Here is a 23,173-nt window from a genome sequence, read left to right as displayed (position 1 = left end):
GCTTTAAAGTTTCAACGATTAACAATGCATTTCAAAGCCTCGTAATACTGTTTAAAAAGACTTCTATAGCTTGCAAAACAAAATCACTTACGTTTACACTTCCTTCTTTGCAAGTCACTCAATTTTATGTATCAGCCTCATGACATCATAATTTTAAATAACTTTATCAAATAGAAATAAAGAATGACATTGCATTTTTATATCATCGTTCACAACTACAGGACATTTCAAATCATTTGAAAGTGAATGAAATACTTTTGAAGTATAGTGACAGTTGTAATGTAGGAAACATAGCAAGCAATATGATCACAGCAAACTTCCACAAATAGCAATATGATACAGACCAGATAACTGTCCGTGTGATACTGATTGAGGGATAAAAGATGGCCACAAAAATATCAATTTTTCAACACTTTCTTTATAATTATGATTCTTTATAACAGTAAGCATCCAAATAAATCTATCTTGAGCTACTGCTTACTTTTCTTTACAAGGCATGGAGCAAGGACAGCTATACTGTGGTATAATTTTCCTGCTCCTTGGATGCTGCCTGACCTGCTGTGCTTTTCCAGCACCATACTCGCAACTGTGGTATAATTATCACTTTGATCATGTTTTGAACTGAAGTCAATCACAGGACAATGTAAGCAAAATAAAATGCACCTTTCACCAAAAGATCACATACATGAATATTCTCTTGTACTTAATCATCAATAATTATTATCCAGTTATTATAATTGGAGGCAGGTGACTTGAGCCACAACAGTGGTCTTCAAACTGACTTTTATGTGAAAAAATCTATCTAGTGAAAATTCAATGTGCTTTCCTACAGTGGTGCTATCTCTGCACTCCATAAAAAAATGTCTACCACTCAGCTTTACTGCAGGATTTTTAAAAAAGGAATCACTTGATTATATTTCCAATTTTCTGGGGCTTAAAAAAAGAGCCTATAGCAAGACTGTTGTTTATCCATTATTTAACTTGCAAGAAAAATAAACTTACTATTTTTATTGTTTGATCCCATGAACCAGAGACAATCAGATGTTCTCCTCGTGTCTGACTCCAATCAACACTGTAAACCTACCATAGCAGAGAAAATGCTCAGTTATTAATCAGAGAATTTACCTGTGGATGGATGAAAATAGAACATGGGAGACTTTTCTCAAGAGAAAAGAGAGATGGCAGGGGAGTGAGAAAACAGGAGGCAGGGCCTGGAAGCAGATTGGAATGGAGTGTGTGTATGTGTGTGTGTGGGGTTGGGGGGTGGACACAGATCCAGGAGAGTAGTTGACAAAACAGGATGGAGGCGATATGGAGGAAGTGATGGGAGGACAGCAGGAGAGCTGGGAAACTCCCATACCTGCTCCCCATCCTGTCTTCACTCCCCATTCAAATCATGAGAGGTCTTGACAGAGAACATAGAAAAACACTGTTTCCTTTGGTCAAAGAATTGAGAACCACATATTTAAACTTATTAGCAAAAGAATCAATGACAACAGCAAGAAAAAATATTTTTACGCAGTGAGAGATCAGGATCTGGAATACACTAACTCAAAGAATAATGGAGGCAGCACCCAAAAGGGAATGGGATCATTATCAGTAAAGAAAGAATGTGTAGACCTACTGGTAAAAGTTGGGGAAGTGGCGTGAGTTAGACTGCTCCCTGTAGAGGGTCATCATGGACACAACAGGCTACTTTCCAGCTGTTATAAAGGTTCGTATGTCTAAAACTGTAAATATTTACACAACAAGTACAGCAGAGTGGAGTAAACACCTAATCCAGCTACAACTACTTAATTCATTTATTCATATAAATGAACAAATACCCATTTTGATCCCAGGTGACTTTTTATTATATGTACAGTGCTTTCAGTGCTGTAACTATTCAATGATTCTGAGTTACTAATGTCTCTGTTTGTTCTTTTTAAAATGCATTTACTTTTGTCTATTTACTAAATCCCATTTAATCTCCTCTCGTTTGTTCCTTTTCGCTCTCTAACTCTATATATACTCCACAACCATCAGATGAAGCAGCAGCGCTTCGGAAGCTAGTGCCTCCAAATAAACTTGTTGGACTATAACCTGGCGTTGTGTGATTTTTAATTTTGTCCACCCCAATCCAACACTGGCATCCCCAAATCTATATATTTCATTTAAAGTGCATATAGCCAGTTCTTTTGACATGGCTTATTGTTTATATATCCTATTATTTAACTGGTTAGAAGATAACCAGTTTTGCAAAATGTCACCACAAGATCGCAAACAGTGCATCATTATTGGATCACATTCAGCAATTTGCAGTTCATAAATACTGCAAAGTCAAAACTGAGCAGAAAAGTCCAACTAACATCTTGCATGGCCAAGCCTACCATTGATGCAATATCTGGTCCAGTAAACTCTGACAAATAACATAAAACTTCTGAATAACAAGTCAAACGCTTGGCATTCAAAAATCTCAATCAATTAAATTGCCGAATTAAGGCTACAATTCATTCAGAAAGGGAATTTACTATATAAATTTTACAAGCAATTTTTGTTTACCTCTTGAGAGTGCTCTTTGAAGACCTGTAATGGTCCAGTAGGGTTTGCAGTGTCCCAAATCTGCAGAGACCCATCTCCACTACCAGTGACCAGGACATGCTCATTGTTCTCACTCCAAGTAACATCAAAAAGGCTATCATTCCAGTCAAAACTAGACAGGAGAAAAAATTTTTTAAATTAGTTTACAAATCTATTTTCTGAAATGAGTGCATAATGTCCACTGCATAATGGATAGGGAGACTTTCCGCTGCTCGAAGTCTAAGGTTTAAATGACAGTTATAAATAAATAATTGCTTTATTCATTTTCATGCGACTTGTCATTATTAGCATCACAAACTTAGTATTAGAATTTGATTTTTTTTTAAAAAGGAACAGAGTACATACAATAAGAAATCAAATTACCATACTCTGCACATTTCAAAAGCCCAACTTTACTCAGCTTTTTTCTGCTAATACTTCATGACAATATTTGATATTAGAGAAAACAAAAGGATCTTGTTCATTTTACAGTACCTCCTGAAAGGGATAATTCCAGCCTCTGTCTGTTCCAGCACTACTAACGTTCCACAGCCTGAAAAGTAATGCATACAAAACATATCAAGCAATAAAAGCCAAGAAAATCTTTTTTTTTTAACAGTTAGCAAATGCACAAATTCCAAGAAGTTATTTGTTAGTCGAAGATGTTAATCTGCTCTATTAACTTCATTCACTCAATTCCATGTTCTTTTTTATTAGCAGTACAGCAGCACTTCACATACAGCACAACTAATTACAAGGGCAGAATCAAAGTGATCACATAATCACTGAAACCTTGATAAAATAACTTAAATTCAGATTCGCAGGAATTATACACTTGCATTATACAGCCAATCTGGAGTTATTCTATAGTTCAAAAGATAGTAACAAAACGTTTTCAGAATTATTTTGTATGATAAGTAACTAAATGCAGATCAGGCATGCACATTTATAAAAGGCTGCAGAATTTACTGCAATCTACCCAAGTTATCAGTATGTTACAGCCAAATCCATAAAACCCTCAAATAGTATTGACTAGTTTCATTTCAGGCAGCTGCTCTACCATAACTTCAACACCAAACAGAGTAATTCCTCTCTCTTCAAAATAGGATTTTCTGAAAACTGCATCTTAGTTTCTTTCAGCTGCAGCACTCACACAACTAAGAATGGAGAAATATTTGCTCAGCTATTCCTTCAGAATCTCCACCAAACCATGCCACAAAGATATCACCTGGAAAGAGATGAGCCTTAGCTATCAGAAGTCACCAAGATGAAAGACACTTGCATAGTAATGGGATGGGATTGTTAGACTCCCAGATATATCTGTGTTACATCCATTTTTCAATCAAAACCATTCAGAAAATAAACTCCACATTAACCTGACTCATTTAAATGTATTGGGTAGGACTGAACATTTCATCCAATTTCACCCTGCTGGGGAGAGTTAGTTTTCGGCATAAATACCCAAAATATTAGGTAGCTGTCCTTTATGACTTCAACTGCCTATGTAAATTCTCTTTTAGATCATTTTTCTTGGATATTTTTCCTTTATTTGTTACTACTGGATACTGTCCACTTCACCCTTTCCAGATACCACCTGGTAGAATATCACAACACCAATTAGTATTTCCACTGAAGATTCTCTGCTCAGATGTCTTTGTCAGTATCACTGGGGAACGGAAGTGTTTATGCTTCAAAACTGCAGCTCAGCGAATCCAACGTATTCACATTTAATCAAAAATGATGTCTCTATATTGCAGACTACTGCTCAAATCTTCTTTTGTAGAGTTACAGAGGCATACAGCACAGGAACAGGCCCTTCAGCCCAACATGTCTATGCCAACCAGGTTTCCTCAACTGAAGTGGTCCAATTGACTGCATTTGGCCCATATCCCTCAAAACCTTTCCTATTCATGTACCTGAGCTGAAAATGTGTTGCTGGAAAAGCGCAGCAGGTCAGGCAGCCTATTCATATACCTGTCCAAATGTCTTTTATTCAAAAGGTGTAACATATGAGAATGACAAAGATCACCTCAGTAGTTTGAGTATTATTTGCTCAGCAAGGGGTGCCTGGAAAAATAATAGGAGTGTAGATATTTTTAATCAACCTCCGGATATATAATGTTATAACATGTCTGGATCAGAGGGGACTTGAACCTGGATCTTCTAACCGAAAGGTAGGGACACCATCACTGTACTACAAGATCCTTATACTCGCTGTCATAGACTCAGAGGTATACAGCATGTAAACAGACCCTTCATTCCAACTCATCCTTGCCAACTAGATATTCTAAACTAATCTAGTCCCATTTGGCAACCCTTGGCCCATAATCCTCTAAACCCTTCCTATTCAAACACCCATCCAGATGCCTTTTAAATGTTGTAATTGTACCAGTCTCCACCACTTCCACTGGCAGCTCATTCCACACAAGCACCACCATCCGCATGAAAACATTGCCCCTTAAGTCCCTTTTAAATATTTTCTCTCACCCTAAACCTATTTCCTCTAGTTCTGGACTCCCTCAACCCAGGGAAAAGACCTTGTATATTTACCCTATCCATGTCCCTCATGTTTTTGTGCATACTATACTTACATTGTACACTTAGCCTTTGACAGCAGCTTGAAATTTCAGAATAAAGCATCTGACTACTGTGAATAGGGGGGGTGGTTTGCCTTTCTCTGATAGTTCTGCACTAGGAAAGAACTGTCAGGATAGAAGTACAACTCTGCATTTCAGAGAGAGCCCTCGGTGGAAGCTCCTCGGAGAAATGCAGATCTCTCTTCTACAGTCAAAATAAAATTGCATGAAATTACTACTTCCCAGAAAATATAGCCCAATAAATGACAGAGAGATTAAGGAATTCAATGAACAGTATGGGTTCAATGTCAGCACATTTCTTTTGGGTACACAAGTTACAGAAAGGTATGTCCAAATGGTCAAGAGGACTTTCACAAAATGCCAAGGGGTAAAGGAACATCGTTGTCTATTGTCATTCGGATCTATATCTTCCATGGCCATCATGAAAATCGCCTACAGAGCTGTTCACTGGAATAAAATATGACAACTTTACGGAGCAAGATACCCCCTCTAAATGAGTCGAAGAAATAAAGACAACAACTCACAGATGCACAAGAGAGGGTGGTCAAAGCTTCAACAGGTATGCCTAAGCCCTACCTGAGTTGTTGAAAAGGACAAACTTTAAGTGTTCAAGTTCCAGTCACAAAAATCTGAACACCCAACCAACATTGTCAGCGAAATCTCAACTCCCAGCCCATAAGTTGTTGAAATTGAACTGGTAACCAAATTAGAAGGAACAGAACCCATAACCCACCCACACCTGAGCTGGGAAAGCAGAAAAGATCAACAATACCAGCAACACCAACACTGTCACCAACTAGTGACACAACATCAACATCAAGCATGGCTATTACAACACCAGAACCAATGCCCATAATACCAGTGTAGTGGGATATGTCACCACTGACGGCAGCGAGCGCCAAGTCTAGATTAGATTAGATTAGATTAGATTAGACTTACAGTGTGGAAACAGGCCCTTCGGCCCAACAAGTCCACACCGACCCGCCGAAGCGCAACCCACCCATACCCCTACATTTACCCCTTACCTAACACTACGGGCAATTTAGCTTGGCCGATTCACCTGTCTATAAATTGAAAACATTATGTTCTAACAAACAAGCAATGCTGCGAACAATATTCTGAGACAAATGTTAAGAGTTCACTTATTGATGTATTTTTGTAATTAATAAGGCTTAAGATTATCAAATTATATTGTGCATGCGGTTAGTGATGAAAAGTGTTTTGTCTCTTTAAGTGCCAAAACTGTGATGTAGGGTTGAAAAGTTATAGAGTCATACACCAGGAAAACAGACCCTCCCATCCAACTCAACTGCATCGACTAGACATCCAAATTTAACCTGGTTGCATCTGACAGGATCTGGCCCATATCCCTCAAAACCCTTCCTATTTATATACACAGCCAGATGCCTTTAAATGTTGTAAATGTACCCATGACTTCTTGCCCATCTTTTCCACTGGTGTTGCCACTTTCAGGAAACTCTGGATTCCTAGGCCAAGATCCCTCTGTTTGTCAATGCTGCGAAGGGTTCCACCATTTACTGCATACTCTCCCTCCCCAATACCCCCCACCCCCACGCCCACACACACACACTAGATCTTCCAAAATGTATCACCTCGCATTTGTCTGGATTAAACTCCATCTGCCACTTCTCCGTCCAAGTTTCCAGCCTGCTCCCCAAATCTTTGCATTGTCTGTAAATCTACATTCCTGATGAAGGGCTTATGCCCGAAACGTCGAATTTCCTGTTCCTTGGATGTTGCCTGACCTGCTGCGCTTTAACCAGCAACACATTTTCAGCTGTAAACCTACTAGTCAGGGCACTAACATTTTCCTCCAAATCATTTAGAAATGAGGGTCCCAGCACTGATCTCTGTGGAACACCACTGGTCACAGATCTCCAGTTATGAAAACACTCTTCCACTGCTACTCTCTGTCTTCTGTGACTAAACAAAGGCTATTCTCTAATCCTCTGGGACCTCCCCTATGACTACAGTGCCAGCTCACTGTAGATCTCATTTTACATCACCTTTTGTATCAGCCTGCCATGAGGAATCTTGTCAAAGGCTTTGCTAAAGTCCAACATTGTTTTGGACCACACCAGACCCCCTCAAAACATTTTAAGAACATAGGCCAGGCCCTAACTTTGCTAGTTGTTTTAAACAGGTGTAATGCAGACATTCCTGGAGAGATGTAGTTGGTCAAACCACTTAGTTTTAAACAAAACAGAATTTATTGATAAGATTACCAAATGTAACACCAACAAAAGAGAACAGAATATAAAATAACTTAACCAATCTGAAAACCCCACTGATTAAACCAACTTAATGATGGTATTCCAAAGATTTGCAACAATCCCTATAAACACGCCTTGGTAGAAAAAGGTAAAATCAAACACAGTGTGTCTTACGAGAGAGAGAGAGAGACAGAGACAGAGACAGAGACAGACAGAGACAGACAGAGACAGATGGAAGAGAGGTTCAACATGGAACACCTTCCATGTAGCTATTTCTTGAACCAGCAACTTCAAACTGGCTGCCTGACTACTTTCGGTGAACAGCCAGACTGCAAAAACCAAAACAAACCAGAGTAAAGCTGAGCTGGGAGAACTGGCCACTTCCCATTCATTGTACAAGTGTTTTTTTAAAAATGTTATAGTCTTTTGCCTGAGGCAGTATCTGTTAGCTATAACCTAAATGGCCTTGAAACCCTTCAAACCGAGGCTTTTCGGAATCACTGCATTTACGACTTCTCTGGAAAAAAAAGCCAAGGACACTATAACCTTGTTAAAGGAGCAGCATCATCGCAACAGCTACCGAGCTATCCCCAATCATCTTTATCACTTGCTCAAAAAACTCAATCAAGCTTGTGAGACACAACCTTCCTTGCACAAAGCCATGCTGCCAATCACTAATAAGTGAATATTTCTCCAAATGTAAGTAAATTATAACCCTAAGAATTTTCTACAATAATTTCCCTACCACTGACGTAAGGCTCACCGGCCTGCAATTTCCCTGATTATACCTGTTGCTCTTCTTAAACAAAGGAACCATGTTAGCTATCCTCTGGGACCTCTCCTGTGATTAAGTGAATCCTAGTCAATATGTGTTGTTTGGACAAGAATCTGCAGGTAGTTGTGTTACTATAAGACTTGGCCAGATGACTTATGCGTTACGGTACCTGCCGTTAGACATTTGACCCTTCTGAAGCTGATGGGGCCCTATTTTATTTATATGTATGGTAGTTTACTGATGTCAACGAGCCCCAAAATACAATTTTGTTTTGGTAAACCGAGCAGGAAATGGTTTTTGGCTTTCTCATCAAAAGATAGCTAAATTGGATCTAGGAAAGGTTTTGAACCTGTTTTTAAAACTTGCCATGAGGTCAGTAATGCTGATGTGTGCTCTCTAGTAAACTGTGTTCTTCACGCCCCTCCTCCACATGACCTTTCCAAATTCTCCTCTCCACAACCTAACCTCATTGCCAATGATGGATCTTCTCCATCAACTACCCATCACTGTCACTTGAAACCTAGAGCGAGACTTGAACCAGCAACCTTAGATCAAGACACAAAGGTGCTGTAACTAAATCAAGGCCGAAACCTACTTAATGTTGAAAGCTATCTTTAAAAGACAAGGTTTTGAAATAAAGTCTACTGTGTAGACAGTGCTCTCAAAATATAGTGTCTCAGTATTATCAACTCAGCTTTTTCACAAAAGCGTGAAGTTTCTGAAACGTTATTTCAGGAGTTTGCACACATTCATGAAATCTTGCTTTTTCTTAAAGAACAAATGGCTTCATAACTGCTGCACATCTAAATCATTGTTCTCTTTAGACATTTGTCACTCCATTTATTTCTATTAAATCAAACTTCTGAAGTACTGTTTATTTAGAATTTTTTGTCATGATTGTAACAAAGTCAGCCAGTTGGACTTTACAGAATAAGAGTTCCCTGATTGGGGCTGTTAATCTGATACAATCAAGAAGCCCTGGCTGACAAATAAAAACAGTGCCAGAGATTCTGACACTGGGTGCTGATTCTGATGAGGCTTTGCCAGCATCAAGGACTTCCCACATGTAAATAAATCATACAAACCCTACGGTGTGGAAACAAGCCATTCAGCCCAACAAGTCCACACCAACCCTCCAAGGAATAACCCACCCAGAACCATTCCCCTACCCTATATTTACTCCTGACTAATGCATCTAACCTACACATTCCTGAACATTATGGGTAATTTAGCACAGCCAATTCACCTAACCTGTATATCTTTGCACTGTGGGAGGAAACTGGAGCACCCGGAAGAAACCCACGTAGACACAGGGAGAATGTGCAAACTCCAGGCAGACTGGCTGGAATCGAACCCAGGTCCCTGGTGCTATGAGGCAGCAGTGCTATACACTGAGCCACAGTGCCGCCCCAAGGGTAACTTAATGAAGAGATACTGGCCTCTGTGAAGTTATTTCAGTTCTCCAACAAAATTGTTTACAGTTTTGTTCAGGCAAATTTGTGAGGGGAATCCAAATTAGGTATGCACATTTGGGAGTCAATATTTACATATGACATTGCCAATGAATGTTTTTTTGGTCTGGGCTTGGGGTTGCCATAAGAATCCAAAAATGACTAAAATGACTGTCACAGGTCGGGGATTATATGCACTTACAGTTCAATCAGCTAACCTAATCTTTCAAAAGACATTGTACGTCAAGAGACCAAGTTCAAGGAGCCAAAACAAAAGACCCCAGAAGATCTAGAATGAATGGAAAGTTAAAACCAAAATGTGCTGAACTTGTACATCATGCCACATGTTGGTCAGTGAAATGTCTAGTATTAACCTTTTTTGCCGCAAAAAACTTTACTTTGCATTTTGAATTAGTAAATGAGATTATTCTACCAGAGTTTCATTACTCTGGGGTTTAGTGTACAGTCCTAATTCCTAAAGAAAATATACTGTAAAAGTCTCTTCATTTACTAAAGGAGATAATTAATATTTAGTTTCAGAAAAAATAATAATTTGAATAACTATAGTTAAAGAGGCATAAAAATGTCTTTCATCATGTTTTATTATTTCTAAAGAGCTAGGAATGGTCTAAATCCTCATGGTTTGGAGGTGCCGGTGTTCGACTGGGTGTACAAAGTTGAAAATCACACAACACCAGGTTATAGTCCAACAGGTTTATTTGGAAGCACTAGCTTTCAGAGCGCTGCTCCTTCATCAGGTGGTTGTGCCACTCAGTCCTACAATCAATATGCCGAGTAACAATGTCAATCTATTAGTCCACCATCCCCATGGCGAGTAACATGAAGCTCCAACATCTGAGTAAAATACGCTGACTTGTTGGAATCAGTAATTTAATAAAGAAATTCACATAGCTGTGTTCCCAAAATGAACCCTGTTATTCGTTTAATGCCGTTTTTAATCAAATGTTTGTAACAGAATTATTTGAAAGTGAAATAAAACATAGAACTGCGGATGCTGAAAACTGAAACAAAACAGAAAATGCTGGAGAAACTCATTCCTATTTTCATCTCTAATAATTACATGGTATGTAAAAAATGCAAAATAATATTCTTCGGCAGTGCATTAATATGGCCTATTAATATGGCCTATCAAATTCCATTATGGTACTTCTGAATTGACAGCTCATTCTTGATGTGAAAATCTGTGTTTGAACGTTTCCTCAACTCTTAACTTACAATTCCACCTACTAAACTACGTGATACAGCGTAGGTCACAGACGCATCTTGTATTTCCCTGACAGTTGAGTTAAGACACAAACGAGCTCGTTCTCCCATACACTGCTCAGCACAGTACCTGCTATTCCATAGTATTGAGAGGTAGCGCAGGCCAGTCTGGAGGGGAAATAAGGAGAGAGCTCCACGGCATAACCGTGTCGTGCAGGCACCCGGAAGGTTTTAACCAAGGCACTGTCCACCATTCTCACGATGAACTGTCCAAAGTTAGTCGTCAGCCACAGAATTCCTACTCCTTCTCTCCAGGCCCTTCACCTGCGGAAGGGGAGGAGATTAGACGCCCTGGATAGAGGGCCGCACAATGCGCTTACCCGGAAATGTTGTGAAGCCCGAGCCTTCGGGGGCCGTGAGCGCTGGCAGGGAATGGAACCTGAACCTGGGAGCCACTAGAGGGGAATAGAACCCGAGCCCGGGGGTCGCGAGCGCTGGCGGGGAATGGAACCCGAACCGGGAGCCACTAGAGGGGAGTAGAACCCGAGCCCGGGGGCCGCGAGCGCTGGCGGGGAATGGAACCCGAACCGGGAGCCACTAGAGGGGAGTAGAACCCGAGCCCGGGGGCCGCGAGCGCTGGCGGGGAATGGAACCCGAACTGGGAGCCACTAGAGGGGAGTAGAGCCCGGGGGCCGCGAGCGCTGGCGGGGAATGGAACCCGAACCGGGAGCCGCGAGAGGGGAATAGAATTCGAGCTCGGGAGCCGCGAGCGCTGGCGGGGAATGGAACCTGGACCTGGGAGCCGCTAGAGGGGAATGGAACCCGAGCCCGGGGGCCGCGAGCAGGGAGTGGAAGCTGATACCGCAGATGCGGAACAAGCTGGCAACCAGCACGATTAGCTTTCCACTGACTAAAAGAAAACAAAGGTGCCGTTTAGCTAATCATGGCAGCAGGTATTGAGAGTTCATCGCAAGTTATTTCAAATGAAAGAAAACACCGTGAAGTTTCATTCATCCGGAAGCAAAATAACATTTATTGTAAAGTGGAAATGAGGGTGAATTATCAAGCACAATAAAAGCAAAATGCTCCTCAGTGGAGGGCTCTCTCCGCGGGAGTCCTCTCCCTCTCTCAGGGATATGGGGCAGAAGGTGCTGCACGCAGCGGTCCCTTGCAACCGCAGATTGCGGTGGTTCATCGACTCTCGGCGCAACTGTTTGTTCTGTGGTGCTGTGGAGTCCATGGATCATGTATATATTTGGTGTGGGTATTTACAGACCCTTTCTGATTTACTTTAAATCCTTCTCTGTTTTTGGTTGCATTTCAGTCCCACGCTCCTGATCTTTGGGCACCCCATACGGAGAAGGAAGGCTAGGTCAGAGGACCTGGATCTGTTCCTGGGCCTGGCCATAGACAGTTCCAGGCAGTGGCCAGTGGAGGGGTAGTTATGGCCAATTGCCTGCCCCTCTTCTGTGGTTATGTTAGAGCCCGGTGACCCTGGATAAGGAGCACACTGTGTCCACCAACACCCTCAAGATTTTCAGGGCAAGGTGGGCACCCCATGGAGTGGAGTATATTATTTCCTTCTCCAATTCTATTTTGATTTAATCCCTGCCTTCCCCTTCACTGTTTGATCATGCAACAATGCCCTCTGAGAAGGGCACTGCTTGTCACTGGCCACCCTGGTGTTTCCTTTCTTCCTGGTGGTGGAAATTGAATAAAGATTTGTACACTGTCTCTCACACCTGTATGTACACAGCATGGGTGCTGGGGAAAATATAAGCACTACTGCAATTAGGCGGTAATGTGAGGGTAAAGAAATATAAGAAAAAAACTAGGAGATTCAGAGTCTCCTCTGTTTAAGGCACTGACTCGGTGCTGACTGGAAAAAAAATTTAAAAAAGCAAAATACTACAGGTGCTGAAAATACTCTGCAGGTGAGGCCGAGTTAATGTTTCGCTCATGGAGATGTACAGCATCCACCACTTCCTCTGGCAGCTCATTCCATACATCGTACCACACCTCAGTGTCAAAGTTGCCCTGTAGGTCTCTTTTATATCTTTCCGTTCTCACCCTCTAGCTCTGGACCCCAGAGAAAAGACTTTCTCTATTTATCCTATCCATGCCCCTCATAATTTTGTAAACCTCCATAAGGTTACCCCTCAGCCTCCGACACTCCAGGGAATGCTTCATTTCTTCCTAAGCCACCTCCCAGGCAACATCATATACTGAATACTGTTCATCATTTCCAAATCCCTTCCTAACCACATACCAAACCTCTCTATGCTGTAGTAAAAACAAAGTGATGAAGAAACTCAGCAGATTCCCAAGCATCTGTGGAGAGAAAAGTTGTATCGGACTCGAAACTTATCTTTTTCTCTCTCTTCCCCAGATGCAGCCGGATCTGCTAAGTTTCTCTAGTTCCTACTATTTTTATTTCAGATTTCAAGCATACGCGGTATTTTGCTTTTATTCCTTTCTACTGAGTTTATGCTGACTGGCCATGTCTGAGCATTGAATCTCGAAATTACTGCCCAGAAATAGAGTCACTACTAATTCACACTTTAAAAACCTAGTCACCTCAATGAGAGGTGGTTTTATTGAAACATTGAATTCTAAGAGGATTTCAATCTACAATGAGGGGTCCCAGTTTCAAAATAATGTTCTCCCATATTTCACTACCCTTGATCAAAGCGCCAATGTTTTGTAACTATCTGATTCCGGACCAACTTTTATTTTTGAAAGTAAACAAAATGAGAGATCCATTGGATTTACTAAAAGAAAACCATACAATTTCATTGTTTTGAACAAAGTACAGCAATATTTACTATAGAACATTAAAACAGTAATACAATCTACAATACGTGCACAAGTTATTTCTTACACCTGGAATTGAAATACTTGTAAAAGTCTGATGGACACACCACAGCACATATCAAATAGCAGAGGCAAGGGGATGGCTCTGGGTGGGATGCTGTCTGGAGGATTAGATTATACTTGAGCCAAATGACTGCTTCCACACTGTAGGGATTCTATAATTCTAAAACAACTTCAATTCTGGTTCTACCCTGAGCAATTGATCATCTCTTCCTGAGGCCTCATTTACCATTGAATAACTGCCATCTGCTTGAACATAGGGTCTCCCTCAGAATTACCAAAACCAATTCCCAGGTACTGACCTCATTAATAGCTAGCTTCTGTTACCTTCTTAAACACTATGTTCTTCTCAGGGTCGCTGTATCTGTTCAAACCCTCTTAATTCAGAATCAGCCCGCAATTAGCTTCCAGACCTGGCTTCAAAAACTCATTTGGTCTGTTTGTTTCCTTTTATCACAAGCTGTCCCCAAGTCCATTCCAACTCATAATTCCCAGTTCATAACTCCAAACCAAAACTGATAAAAGAATAAAAATAATGAAAAATCAGTGAGCATTCTAACACTCCTCAGACACTGAAGCAGTTCATTCCAAATGCAGCAAGACTGGGATAATATCCATGTTTGGACTGACAAGTGGCATGCAACATTCACACCACATAAATTCCAAGCAATGATTATCTCCCAACAAGAGAGAATCCAGCCATCACCCTCTGATAATCAATGGACATTATCATCACTGAATCCTCTACTATCAGTATCCTGTGAGCTTACCATTGACCAGAAATTGAACTTGATTCACCATAACAATACTGTGGTTACCTGTTACTGAGCAGGTCGAACTCCAGGAATCGTACAGCAAGTAACTCAGCTCCTAATTCCTCAAAGTGTATTGTCCATGTACAGGCACAATTCAGGGATATAGCAAAATACTGCCAACTTGGCTGGATGGATGTAGCTCCAACAACACTCGAGTAGGCACCTTGCCCGGAGAACTCCAAGATGGAGGACAGGAAAAATTTCTGCCATTAACAGCTGCTCCTTTTCTGAAATAATTTAGGTGTTGGAGGTGATTTCCTGGAATTCCAGGAGCAGCAATTGCTGTTTTACATGCTGTTGCATTGTTTTGGAACTTTGGAAAAAAAAAAGTCAAAACAACAGCTGTTTTAAAAGGGAGAGAGAGAGAACCTGCACAGTTACCGCCTTTGCTGTTTTGAATTCATTATTGCTGGACATTGGAGTGCATCTGGGAAAATTAACGAATAGTGAAATTCACAACTGATCTTGGAGGAACTGTTGGGTGAAGTTCACAGCACAGAAGCAGATAAGTTAATCGTTGTTTTAAGTGTGACCTGCAGAGAATCTGCAGTAGTGAGTAGAGTGGGTTCTTTCTTGATTATATGTTTTTGGAGATAGGTCTTTTGATTAAATTTAAAATATAAGCCATAACTATTAATTTAACCTGGAGCAGTAGTTGTAGAGGAATAAGACGGTGTTATTTTCTGGGTCTGTAGATTGTGAAGGAGCAAAAATGGCCTTTAGTAGAGTGATATGTGCTTCTTGTCAGATGTAGGTGTTTAAAGAGAGTTTAAGGGTTACTGTGGATTATATCTGCAATAAATGCAGTTGGTTGTGAATCTTATCAGATTGAATGGATCGGTTGGAGAGACAGTTAGAAGCAACAAGGAATTTGCAACAGCAACAGAATGTGATGGATGGCAGTTATAGGAAGGGGGGAAAGTCTCAGGTACAGTCACATAGATGGGTTAACTCCAGGAAGGGTAAGAGAGGTAGGCAGCTAGTGCAGGAGATTTTTGTGGATATACCCATTTCAAACAGGTATGCTGTTTTGGAAAATGTAGGGGGTGATAGGTTCTCAGGGGAATGTAGCACAAACAGCCAAGTTTCTGGTATTGAGACTGGCTCTAATGCAATGAAGGGTACGTCAGGTTCCAAGAGATCAATTGTGTTAGGGGATTCTCCAATCCGAGGTACAGACAGACATTTCTGTGGCCAGCAGCAAAAAAGCAAAATTGTGTGTTGCTTCCCTGGTGCCAGGATCAAGGATGTCTCAGAGAGAGTGCAGAATGTTCTCACAGGGGAGAGGGCCCAGCAGGTCACTGTACACATTGGAACCAATGACATTGGAAGGAAAAAGGTTGAGATTCTGAAGGGAAATTACAGAAAGTTAGGCAGAAATTTAAAAAGGAGGTCCCCAAGAGTAGTAATATCTGGATTACTCCCGGTGCTATGAGCTAGTGAAGGCAGGAATAGGAGGATCGATGAATGCATGGCTGAGGAGCTGGTGTATGGGAGAAGGATTCACATTTTTGGATCATTGGAATCTCTTTTGGGTCGAAGTGACCTGTACAAGAAGGATGGATTGCACCTAAATTGGAAGGGGAATAATATACTGGCAGGGAGACTTGCTAGAGCTGCTTGGGAAGATTTAAAACAAGTAAGGTGGGGGTGTGGGACCCAGGAAGATAGTGAGGAAAGAGATCAATCTGAGACTGGTACAGTTGAGAACAGGAGAGAGTCAAACAATCAGGGCAGGCAGGGACAAGGTAAGACTTTATTTCAATGCAAGGGCCCTAACAGGGAAGGCAGATGAACTCAGGGCATAATTAGGGACATGGGACCGGGATGTCATAGCAATTACAGAAACATGGCTCAGGGATGGACAGGACTGGCAGCTTAATGTTCCAGGATGCAAATGCTACAGGAAGGATCGAAAGGGAGGCAAGAGAGGAGGGGGAGTGGCATTTTTGATAAGAGATAGCTTTACAGCTGTGCTGAGGGAGGCTATTCCCAGAAATACATCCAGGGAAGTTATTTGGGTGGAACTGAAAAATAAGAAAGAGATTATCACCTTATTGGGATTGTATTATAGACCCCTTAATAGTCAGAGGGAAATTGAGAAACAAACTTGTAAGGAGATCTCAGCTATCTGTAAGAATAATAGGGTGGTTATGGTAGGGGATTTTAACTTTCCAAACATAGACTGGGACTGCCATAGTGTTAAGGGTTTAGATGGAGAGGAATTTGTTAAATGTGTACAAGACAACTTTCTGACTCAGTATGTGGATGTACCTACCAGAGAAGGTGCAAAACTTGACCTACTCTTGGGAAATAAGGCAGGGCAAGTGACTGAGGTTTCAGTGGGGGAGCAATTTGGGGCCAGTGACCATAATTCTATTAGTTTTAAAATAGTGATGGAAAAGTTGAAGTTCTAAATTGGAAGAAGGCCAATTTTGACGCTATTAGGCAAGAACTTTCGAAGGGTGATTGGAGGCAGATGTTCGCAAGTAAACGGACGGCTGGAAAATGGGAAGCCTTCAGAAATGAGATAACGAGAATCCAGAGAAAGTATATTTCTATTAGGGTGAAAGGAAAGACTGTTAGGTATAGAGAATGCTGGATGACTAAAGAAATTGAGGGTTTGGTTAAGAAAAAGAAGGAAGCATATGTAAGGTATGGACAGGATAGATTGAGTGAATCCTTAGAAGAGTAAAAAGGCAGTAAGAGTATACTTAAGAGGGAAGTCAGGAGGGCAAAAAGGGGACATGAGATAGCTTTGGCAAATAGAATTCAGGAGAATCCAAAGAGTTTTTACAAATACACTAAGGACAAAAGGGTAACTAGGGAAGGAATAGGGTCCCTCAAAGATCAGCAAGGTGGCCTTTGTGTGGATCCTCAGGAGATGGGGGAGATACTAAATGAGTATTTTGCATCAGTATTTACTATGGAAAAGGATACGGAAGATATAGACTGTAGGGAAATAGATGGTGACACCTTGCAATATGTCCATATTACAGAGAAGGAAGTGCTGGATGTTTTGAAATGAGTAAAGGTGGATAAATCCCCAGGACCTGATCAGGTGTGACCTAGAACTCTGTGGGAAGCTAGAGAAGTGATTGCTAGGCCTCTTGCTGAGATATTTGTGTCAACGATAGTCACAGGTGAGGTACCGGAAGACTGGAGGTTGGCTAACGTAGTGCCACTGTTTGAGAAAGGTGGTAAGGGGGGGATCTAAGATGGCGGCGATCTGAGAAGATCACACTGCAGAGCTTCACATCGCAGCAGGAGCAGGACGGTCCTTTAACCCACCCAACCCAGGTCATCAGGATTTCTTGGGCATTGGAAAGATTGTAGAGCCCCAAGAAACATTTAAAAATTGACTTACCTGTATTTTCAGCTGTCCAGAAATGCCTAAAAAGAGAAGAGGAGCATCTGAGGCCGGGTCTGCAGCTCAGCCTGCAGCAGCCTCAGAGCCAATTACTCTCCAGGACCTGGTGAACCAGCTCTCAAAATCTCACGAGATGTTGGGGAAACAGATTGAAGAGAAGCTGGCTCCAGTGCTTCTCATGCTGCAGAAGCATGAGCAGCAGCTGGGATACCTGGAGAAGAGGACGAATGAGGTGGAGCACAGGGTCACAGAGATGGAAGCTGATGCCAGTTCTTTCAAGGAAGAGATCCAAGTCCTAAAGACGCAGGTTCGTAATTTGCGTGACCAAGTGGATGATCTTGAAAACAGGGGCAGGAGAAAAGACATTCGGATCATCGGTCTGCCTGAGGGTAAGGAGGTTAAGCGGCCTGCGGAATTTGTTGAAGATTGGCTTCTGAAATTCCTTGACTTGGAGACTGGCATGAGAGGGCTCACCAGGTCGCAGCACGGAGCTCGGGTCTGGGTCAATGCTGTCGTCTTTTCCTGGTGCAGTTCCATCATTACCGGGATAAGGAGAGAGTCATGGAGGCTTCCAGACTCCCGGGGAAGGATCCATAGGCCCTAATTTATGAGAGGTCTAAGATCATGTTTTTTCAGGACTTTCCAGCGACGGTGATCCAGAAACGGAAATCGTATGATGGTGTCAAGAGAAGATTGAAGGAGCTTGGGATTCAGTACTCCCTGAGATATCCGGCAGTGCTTCGGGTCACCTTAGATGGATCCATGCATCTCTTTGACACATCGGAGAAGGCAAGAGACTTTGTGGACAAACTAACCTAATTTAAAGAATTGTAGTATGTATAAATATTGTTGCTTGGGTATGCGTTTATCATTCTGTAAAAGAAATGGAGGAAATCCAGTTGGAGCTTTGTTTTTCCCCCTTTCTTTTCCTCTATTGATAATAATTTAGTTCAAACTATGTCTGGCGGAGGTTAAGATGTACATTTTAAATTTCTAAGTTAGGACATACCAAAGGATGGGTGGGGTATTTATTCCCCTTTCTTTAAAATAAAATATTTTTTTTATTCATATTGATATTCTATGAGGTGTTTATTCTTTTTATCTTGTGCTTGCGATGCGGCTCTAGCTGGGAGAAGTGAAGGTGGTTGAGATGGTTAGATGCCTATTTATGGGCAGTTCGGGATGGGTAGTTGCCCTCTCTGGGCAGAGGGTGAGTTCCCCTACTCAGTGCTATTGGCGCTTTATATGTTGGTTTATTTTCTGTTTTTGTTGTTTTCTATTTTTAATAATTTTGTATGTTTGTTAAATGTAGTAGTTTAGGTTTATATAGTTTTTATATTTGGTGGAGCATGCGACACTAAGGCTCAGCAATTTGTGGTTCGGGTTCTTCCTCTGGAATTTAAATGTAATTGCAGAAGATTATGGCTAATGATTGGATTAAATGGTGTACCTGGAATATCAAGGGAAGTCACTCACCAATTAAGAGGAAGAAGGTACTCTTGAGTCTTAGAAAGGAGAAGGTGGATATTGCTTTGTTACAGGAGACACAGTTGGATGACAAGGAGCATCTGAAATTATAGCAGAATGGTTTTGACCGAGTTTATTTTTCATCATTTAATACCAGAAGTAGGGGAGTGGCTATATTGGTAAGGAAAAATCTCTCATTTAAATTGTTATTGAAAAAATTAAACAAGATCTCCAAAGATGGGAGGCACTTCCAGTCTCATGGTTGGGTCGGATAGCACTTATTAAGATGAATATTCTCCCTCATTTGCTATACCCTATACGGATGCTCCCCCTGATTTTCAATAAACAAACACTCAGGAGACTGAACAGTTGGTTCAGCTCCTTTATCTGGCACCGTAAACGGCCCCTCATTAAATTAGCCGAACTGCAGTTGCCTTATAGATTGGGGGGAGTCGACCTTCCGGACATTAAAAATTGCCAATTGAGCTCGCTTTTGACCCACGTGAGTGATTGGGTTTGTGGGGACCCTCTTTCAATATGGCTAGATATTGAAGTCTCCAGGCAAGGGTCCCCTTACCAGTTTGCTGATTTTGGACAAGGTGAGGACAGTTAGGGAATATTGCCATAACCCAATAGTCATCAATACTGTTAAAGCATGGAGGGCAATTCGGCAGAGGGAAGGTAATATTGGCAAAACATCTTTGTTTACATCTTTAGTAGGTATGCCGGGTTTTCAACCAGGTATGATAGATTCAGGATTTAAACGTTGGGCAGCTAGGGGTATATCTTGCATTGGGGATTCATTTGAGGGAGATGTAATGATGTCCTTCGATCAGTTAGTATAGAAGTACGAGTTACCTAATAGAGACCTCTTTTGTTTTTTTCAAGTTAGGGATTTTATTTAAAAAAAAACACACTTTTGACTGATCCCTACAAATCTGACATAGAAAGAGGGGTACTAAGGGCTAAGAGTACACTCTCTGCCAGTACTCTATATCACCAATTGGGGGGTGCCATCTCAGCTGAGTCTGATTGACTCTGCAAGATGTGGGAAAGAGAGCTGGATGTTGAAGCTTCTTCAGAGGCATGGGAGGATATTTGGGAGAATGTAAGGAAGATATCAATTTGAAATAGGACCCATGCTCTACAGTTGAAGATTTTCCACAGGGTCCACTTAGCCCCAGACCGTTTGACAAAATTTAAATCAGGGGTATCTTCAGCATGTCCCAAGTGCAAGGTCTGTACGGGTACTCTTACCCATTGTCTGGTCTTGTGACAGGCTTCAAACATATTGGAGCGTTGTGGTGGGTGCAATGGAGAGGATTTTAGGTGAAGGTGTGGAGAAGGACCCTACTTCGCTCCTTTTGGGCCTACCCATTGTATTTCCTGCAGACTCGCATAAGGAAAAACTTTTCAATATTCTTACGTTCTGTGCAAGGAAGGATATCTTGCTAGGTTGGATATCAGAAAAAACCCCAGGCCTGTCAGGTTGGCAGAAGATTGTTATGGGGCATATTCCCCTGGATTTTCTCACAAATATGGTACATGGCAACCCTTTTTGAAATACCTAGACACAGATTTATCTGCCACACTAACAAGGGCTTTTATATAGCCGTAACGATTGTGTTTCATGAGTCCAATATCCAGGGAGGAGGAACAGTGAATGTATGAGTGTTTTGTTTGGCTGGGCTGAGTTATTGCTATTTATTTGTTTGTTGTTAGGTATTTATTTATTTAGTTAAATAGCTAGTTTAGGTTTTTTTAAATTTTATACTTCTCTATATATGTTTATACATTCGTATGGGGGAGTTGGGGAATTTTTTTTATTATTTGGGTTTAGTTTTGTACTATTTTTGTACTGTTGTGAATTGCATTGTTTTGTATTTGTTGTAATATTTAAAAATCTATTTTTTCTTAATAAAAATATATTATATAAAAAAAGAAAGGTGATAAAGACAAGCCAGGGAACTATAGACTGGTGAGCCTGACCTCGGTGGTGGGCAAGTTGTTGGAGGGAATCCTGAGGGACAGGATGTACATGTATTTGGAAAGGCAAGGACTGATTAGGGATAGTCAACATGGCTTTGTGTGTGGGAAATCATGTCTCACAAACTTGATTGAGTTTTTTGAGGAAGTGACAAAGAGGAATATTGAACGCAGAGCAGTAGATGTGATCTATATGGACTTCAGTAATGCGTTCAACAAGGTTCCCCATGGGAGACTGATTCGCAAGAATCTCACGGAATACAGGGAGAATTAGCCATTTGGATACAGAGTTGGCTCAAAGGTAGAAGACAGAGGGTAGGGGTGGAGCGTTGTTTTTCAGACTGGAGGCCTGTGACCAGTGGAGTGCCACAAGGATCGGTGCTGGGTCCTCTACTTTTTGTCATTTACAGAAATGATTTGGATGCGAGCTTAAGAGGTACAGTTAGTAAGTTTGCAGATGACACCAAAATTGGAGGTGTAGTGGACAGCGAAAAGGTTTTCCTCAGATTACAACAGGATCTTGACCAGATGGACCAATGGGCTGAGAAGTGGCAGATGGAGTTTAATTCAGATAAATGCGAGGTGCTGCATTTTAGGAAAGCAAATCTTAGCAGGACTTATACACTTGATGGTAAGGTCCTAGAGAGTGTTGCTGAACAAAGAGACCTTGGAGTGCAGGTTCATAGCTCCTTGAAAGTGGAGTTGTAGGTAGATGGGATAGTGAGGAAGGCGTTTGGTATGCTTTCCTTTATTGGTCAGAGTACTGAGTTCAGGAGTTGGGAGGTCATGTTGTAGCTGTACAGGACATTGGTTTGGCCACTGTTGGAATACTGCCTGCAATTCTGGTGTCCTTCCTATCAGAAGGATGTTGTGAAACTTGAAAGGGTTCAGAAAAGATTTACAAGGATGTTGCCAGGGTTGGAGGATTTGAGCTGCAGGGAGAGGCTGAACAGGCTGGGGCTGTTTTCCCTGGAGTGTTGGAGGCTGAGGGGTGACCTTATGGAGGTTTATAAAATTATGAGGGGTATGGATAAGGTAAATAGGCAAAGGCTTTTCCCTGGACTCGGGGAGTACAGAACTAGAGGGCACAGGTTTACTGTGAGAGGGAAAAGATATAAAAGAGACCTAAGGGGCAACTTTTTCTCACAGAGGGTGGTCAGTGTATGGAATGAGCTGCCAGAGGAAGTGGTGGAGGCTGGTACAATTGCAACATTCAAGAGGCATTTGGATGGGTATATGAATAGGAAGGGTTTGGAGGGATATGGGCTAGATTGGGTTGGCGTATCTAGTCAGCATGGACAGGGTGGACCAAAGGGTCTGTTTTCATGCTGTACATCTCTATGACTCTATGAGTTTGGCATCATCCAAGACAAGGGAACCCACTTGATTGGCACCACATCCACATCAATGCTCAGTAGCAGCAGTGTGTATCATCTACAAGATACACAGCTGAAATTCAGCAAGGCTCCTTCAACAGCACCTTTTAAACCAACAACCACTTCCAACTCAAAGGATAAGGGTACCAGATATATGGGAATACCACCATCTGAAAGTTCCCCTTCAAGCCACTTACCATCCAGACTTGGAATTGTTTCACTGTTTCTTCCGTGCTACTGGATGAAAGCCCTGGAATCCCTCACTTATGGCATTGCAGATATATTTCAATCACATGGACTGTAGCAGATGCAAGAAAATGACTCACCACTACCTTCTCAGGGGCAGGTAAGGATGGGCAATAAATGCTGGTTTAATCAGCAGCACCTGCTTCCCACACACGAATGAAAATAAAAACGTTTTTGGACTCTCAGACAATCTAATGAT

General features: G+C 41.5%; 1 protein-coding gene across 1 annotated transcript in view; it reads right to left on the bottom strand.

The window, feature by feature from the left end:
- Positions 1–11,654, bottom strand: part of pex7 (peroxisomal biogenesis factor 7) — an 82,379-nt gene extending 70,725 nt beyond the window's left edge. Inside the window, exons 1-5 of the mRNA XM_060820575.1 lie at positions 11,636–11,654; positions 10,971–11,164; positions 3,055–3,112; positions 2,542–2,692; positions 1,003–1,080 (exon numbers count right to left, since the gene is read on the bottom strand). Of these exons, the coding sequence (XP_060676558.1) occupies positions 1,003–1,080; positions 2,542–2,692; positions 3,055–3,112; positions 10,971–11,094 (411 nt within the window). The 5' untranslated portion in view covers positions 11,095–11,164; positions 11,636–11,654. The remainder of the gene's footprint in view (positions 1–1,002; positions 1,081–2,541; positions 2,693–3,054; positions 3,113–10,970; positions 11,165–11,635) is intronic.
- Between the last annotated feature and the right edge of the window lie 11,519 nt (positions 11,655–23,173).

Source organism: Hemiscyllium ocellatum, chromosome 3 (genome assembly GCF_020745735.1).
Source record: "Hemiscyllium ocellatum isolate sHemOce1 chromosome 3, sHemOce1.pat.X.cur, whole genome shotgun sequence".
NCBI lineage: Eukaryota > Metazoa > Chordata > Chondrichthyes > Orectolobiformes > Hemiscylliidae > Hemiscyllium > Hemiscyllium ocellatum.
Note: the sequence above shows the minus strand (reverse complement) of the source record. Positions and strands in the feature narration are given on the sequence as shown.